Source organism: Gavialis gangeticus, unplaced genomic scaffold, assembly GCF_001723915.1.
Source record: "Gavialis gangeticus isolate Ggan-Ray unplaced genomic scaffold, GavGan_comp1, whole genome shotgun sequence".
Lineage (NCBI taxonomy): Eukaryota > Metazoa > Chordata > Crocodylia > Gavialidae > Gavialis > Gavialis gangeticus.
Window position 1 is genome coordinate 50,024,583 of NW_017728994.1, and position 5,292 is coordinate 50,029,874.

Genomic DNA, 5,292 nt, shown 5'->3' on the forward strand with positions numbered 1-5,292 from the left:
CCCCCCCCCCCCCCCCAGATAAAACTGGGTTCATTTTATTAAACTGACTTTTTTACAGCCTTTTTCAAATGCAAAGTTATTTTGCAGAGGGGTTGGAGGGGCGGGGGGGAGGCAAAGCAAAGCACAGCTGGTGTTCTCTCTTCCCCATGAGCCTGCAAAATACAAGAGAAATCACATAAAAAATCTTGTCTGTGCACCCTTTGGAAACCAAGCGTTTGGCCACAGCCTATGTTTTATTCTCTTACAACTGACTGCGTCCCCAAAAGTGAGGAAGCATCCAGTGAGCCCTCCCCCAAGCAACCATTTCTACATGAAAATTGGGTAACTGGATGAGCAGAAACCATCGGTGAAAGGATCAAGACCCTGTTCATGTGCTCATTAATATATGCATTGAAACGGGCTGTTTGGGTCTGGGATTTGGGGTTGGCACCGTATAGAGAGTGGGGTCAGGTGCGAAGTTCAGATCCGAATCCCCTGGTCAATTTGGTTTTCAAACACCCCACGAATGTAGGTCTCTGGATCCAGGGCTGTAGCCAATCCCACCTTTAGCTCTAAAGATGCAGAGAGGTGGAGTAGTTCACTGCAAGCATGTCTTTAACTACAGTGTCCTGGTGGATGTACCAATTCGTGAAAGCAAGGTACCGCGTGGAAGGATCGGGCACCCAAACTGTTTAAAAGGAGCGTGGCTTCCTTTGCCTAGTTAGCACACCTGCAGGAAACGAGATACACAAGTGAAAGACTGGGCCACAAGGCAATGAGAAACCAGCTAATCCTATTCTTGGCTCTTCCCCCCAGGTGACTGGGATCCCCGATGAGCAGATTTTGGTAGCGGTATTTCCTGGACTTCCCACTTCCGCTGAGCTCTTCATACTACCCCACAAAAACACAACAGAGAGGAGGAAAGGCAATGAAGGCGATCTGGAGCAGGTAAGCAAAGGGTTGTACTTCCTGCCTGGGGTTTCCAGCACAAAAAGTCCATCCTCCCATATTCAGGTAGGACCCCGACCTGCACGGAAAACTGCAGCATTAGAAGGACAGGACATACCATACATCTGGGGCTGGAGAACCATGAGCCAAGGTCATTTCTAGACAGAAAAGATTAGGCTTTCCCAAGGGTTTATTGAAACGTGTAGTCTTTTTTCAGTCTACTGCACACGCACCGGTTTCTCCCCCTTCCCACAAGCCCATCAAGTCCTGTCATCTCCATATGGTGGCAACAGTAGACCTGATCCCAGTACCACATGCTCCTGAAAGGAATGGAAAAAGCGAGAGGGCAAAGCACTGAAATAATGTACTGAGGTTCACTAAAAATAAATCAGGCTCTTCAGCTCATCTGTCACTGGTTCAAGACCTTTTTATTCTGCAGGAGCGATTGGCGTGTGCAAACTATATTTGGAAGTTACAATATCCATCCATTTAGATAAATAGGTAATTACAGTGATGAATAGCAACTGCGCTATGCGGGCGAGGGAAGAGTTAGGAACAACAGCACTAGCCTGCTGAAGCTTTTAGGGCAGAGTTATCAGGCAATTAAATCAGCTCTATAAAGTCAAAGGCAGGAGGAGTGAAATGCCACCGTAGACTTTGGCTCAGGTTTTCCAGCTTACCGTTGGTATGGGGTGCTAGCTAGGTATAAGGCATCTCCATGTTTTAGACAGGGTTTCCTTGTATATGTATTGGGTGGTGCTATCTGGTGGTGCTGCCTCAGGACTTGGTCTGTATGAGTTTCTCTCTCTTTGCTGTGATCAGGCAGTAAAATACTTGGATGACTCCAGAGATCTTGAGACGGTCTTGTCACCTGCGGAGCAAAGCCATCCCTTGGAGATGGCACCCTTCAACTGAAAGCCAACAAGGCTGCTGTCTTGAAAGCACCTTGCTTAATGAGTCTAAGTTATTAAGGCTCTAAGGGGGTTGCTTTGAATGCCTTGGGAAGGGGTGGAGTCTACTGGGTGACACCAACTTCCTCTTACCTTCCTGGGTAGGATCATTTCTACCACTGGCTGCTGCACAGTCACAAGCTTTTGGGAAACTGGGTAGCAGGCTCATGAGTGGACAGGTAACTTCACATGCCCAGCTGCCAGGCTGTGAGAAGTCAGGGTCCCCCCCTCCGAGCACAGGGCGTGGATTGGGCTTGAAGTTCATCTTGGAGTTCATCTTCCAGACTAGATCCCTCAAGCTCATCCCACCACCACCCCAAACTTTACTGGGAGCTGCAGGGCTCATACTGTCTCAAGCAGGGGTGGAAGGAGGACAGGTTACAAGATAGGTCCTGGGTCTTATCCAGCACTCACTGAGATCAGTGGGAAGCATTGATCAGGCCCACCGAATCCAGGTGGGGAGAATGCGAGGGGAACTTCCCCTCCCAAACGGGCACATCCTACCCAAGCCTGTCTGTCTTTCTTCCCTTCCAGTAAATGCATCATAGCACAGTCTTAAAAATTACACCTTTCCTATAAGGAGAATTGCCTGAAATAACACCGCGTTCTTTAAATAACATGCTGACTCTCTATCTCCATAAATAACAAAATTGCTCTCTCTCTTTCTGCCTGCCCACTCTCTTCCTGCAAGAGAGGTGAGGCCGTATAGGCTCCATTGGCTGTCTGCATCCCAAAATGCTGTCCGGCACTGTCCGTTGCACCCGTTAACCCCGTGTATCTCTTCCTGTTTCCTCAGATAGTTGAAATCCTCTTTAATGCTCTCAACCAGAACCTGGTCCAGTTTGAGCTGAAGCCCGGGGTCGAAGTGGTCGTGTATGTCACACAGTTAACATTAGGTAAGCACGGACTCCAGCATGCCACGGCAGTTCCTTCACTCGCTTCAGTAATCCTGGGAGTAGAAGCACAGATCGGCACATTAATGGTGCATGCCCAGCTGGGTAAAGAGGAGTCAATCCCTCCGTAATTCAGGCTGTGCCAGGAGGCAGCAAAGATAGAAAAACAGAATCACTCAGTGTCCTCCTAACCCCAGACTGCAGGGAACCAAAGGAGAGGATTACTGTATTACTGTACAGTTAGGGCTGCCAGGCTCTGGCATGGACTTCCAAGGGAGGTGGTGCTCTCTGCTACCTTGGGGGTCTTCAAGAGGAGGTTGGACAGAGATTTGGCTGGGGTGATATGACCCCGCCACTCGTTCCTGCCTGGCGCGGGGGGTCGGACCTGATGATCTGTTTAGATCCCTTCCGACCCTAAGTGCTACGAAACTATGAAACTATAAGAGGCGTTTTCAGTGTTTTGTGAAGCGTGGACTGGGCCAACTAGTCTCTCTCTTTGCAAGGTCAACGTATTGTCTCCGCTGCCTTGTGTGCTGTCCCTCCCCATCTGGGAGTCTCCACTAGCCCTGGAAGAAAACCAAAAGTTACACAATCTGGATCCAAGCTAGGGCTTGAGCGGTCCAGGAGTTTTGGCTGTGGGAAACACCCTCTTTCATATGTTTAAGTTTCTCCCCCGGCCCAAAGTTTCTCATGAGTCAACATCCTTCCAGCCCCGCAGGCACAGGATCGGGGAAGGCTGCACCTTGGCTGCAGGGATGTTTGTTTATCACAGGAAGTGTTACAGAGAGAAATGCAAGAGTGGAGGGGCAGGGGGTGGCTCTCCAGAGGTCTTCCACCAACTTCCAAGCTTGGTTCCACCAGATTTCTATGCGTGGCATCCCCCTTCCTTCACAGCTCGTTAAGTTTTGAGTTCACATTCAAAGCCTCCTTGAAGCAACTGGAGAAGAGGAAGGGCTAGGTAAGCCTGGCTTCTGGTAGTTGGATCAGATGGAGAGTTTTCCTTCTTTCTGAAAAAAAACAGCAGGGTGCCAGGAAGCTGCCATGTGGGTGGTTAGCATTTACCTCAGTGTAAAACTCTTCAGACAGATCAGGGCTCATGCTTTGCAGTTAGGAGAGAAGGTCCAAGGCCGTCTTCACTGACACTGGTAAGGGACACTGTGTAGGCACGGGGGAGCTGGCATTTGGGTCTCAGCTCCATTGCCGATTCAGTGCATGGCCTTGGGCAGGTCATTTAAGCCAAAAAAGTGGCTGTAGGGTCTTAGGGACTTCTGATTTCCACCCCAGTGGATACCCGTGGGGCTATATTTCCAGGGGTGCAAAGCACCCACTACTCCAGCCCAGCCAGCCACAGCTGTAGGAGCAACGTGCTTCTGAAAGCCAGCTGTCTTTGGCCACGTACTCAAAATTCAAGACGCACAGAAGCAGCTGCCACTTCTGAAGACAGGAAACTTCAGCTCTCTGTGCCTCGGTTTACTCACCCACCATCCTAGGGCATTGTAAGTTGTAGTTAATTTATGCATTCCTGTCTTTCATGTACTTTGAGACGCTCAGACAAAAGGTAATCGCTAAAGCCCTGATCCAATGCCCAAGGAAGTCAGTGGGAGCATTTACATTGATGTCCACAGGCACTGGATCAAGCAGAAGGGTATTACTATTATACCAGTATTTAAGCATGTGGGACTTCCACGGAGGAGGCCGTGGCACTTCACAGAGGAAAACGCACCCCAACAGAGAGCCTTCTCTACAAATTGGCATGCATATACATTTAAATGCTACCTAACAAACCCCATCTTCACACAGCATAGCAAGCATCCCCTTCTCAGCCTCATTCCCCCTGCAGACCACCCTGATGTGAAACATGTAATGAGAGCTGGCCTCAGAGCAACGGCCTTTGCTTTTGCCCTTGTTCTTGAAGACCAGCCCTTGCAATTATCCTGACAGGTCTGAGGCATGCTACTTGGCTGATGTCCTCATTAAAAGAGAACGGGGTTTTTGTTTCCATTGAGTTTGTCTCCTGGAATAATAGGACTTGCACTCCCGGTTCGTGAAACATTCACAGCCACGTTAGTCCAGGGCTCACGACCTCTCTTCCAGATGCTGACTTTATACAGGCCACTGCCAGCAGCAGCAGGCTCATGTTGGTTATTTAAGCTGTCAAGATTTGATTTCATTAGGGACCAAATTGCTTTCAGGGGGTTGGAAACTGAACACAAGGCTCCAGACGAAGCAGCCCCACCTGAAGCATCCCTCCCGGGGATGGACGACGAGCCGAGTCAGCACATCAGGGTTGGCGCAGAATTACATTGCAAACCTTGTACATGGGTCCAGGTTTCAGGACCAAGGGTCTGCTCTGGCTCACTGAAAGGGGACAGGCCCTTGGCAAAACCCAGGGCAAGCTTTCTGGACCCTCCCACCCTAAAATCTGGGGTCTGAGTTTGTTTCAGACCTGTCCCTACAAAAGCAAGAGGTCCAACTTGCTCTAGAAATGTTGCTCTGCTCCCCTGGAAGTCATCAGGCGTGCT

At 49.7% G+C, this 5,292-nt stretch overlaps 1 protein-coding gene across 1 annotated transcript in view; it reads left to right on the forward strand.

The window, feature by feature from the left end:
• Nucleotides 1-5,292, forward strand: part of LOC109287189 (VPS10 domain-containing receptor SorCS3) — a 541,768-nt gene that overhangs the window by 509,828 nt on the left and 26,648 nt on the right. Inside the window, exons 25-26 of the mRNA XM_019502155.1 lie at nucleotides 796-927; nucleotides 2,674-2,773. Coding sequence (XP_019357700.1) covers nucleotides 796-927; nucleotides 2,674-2,773 — 232 coding nt within the window. The remainder of the gene's footprint in view (nucleotides 1-795; nucleotides 928-2,673; nucleotides 2,774-5,292) is intronic.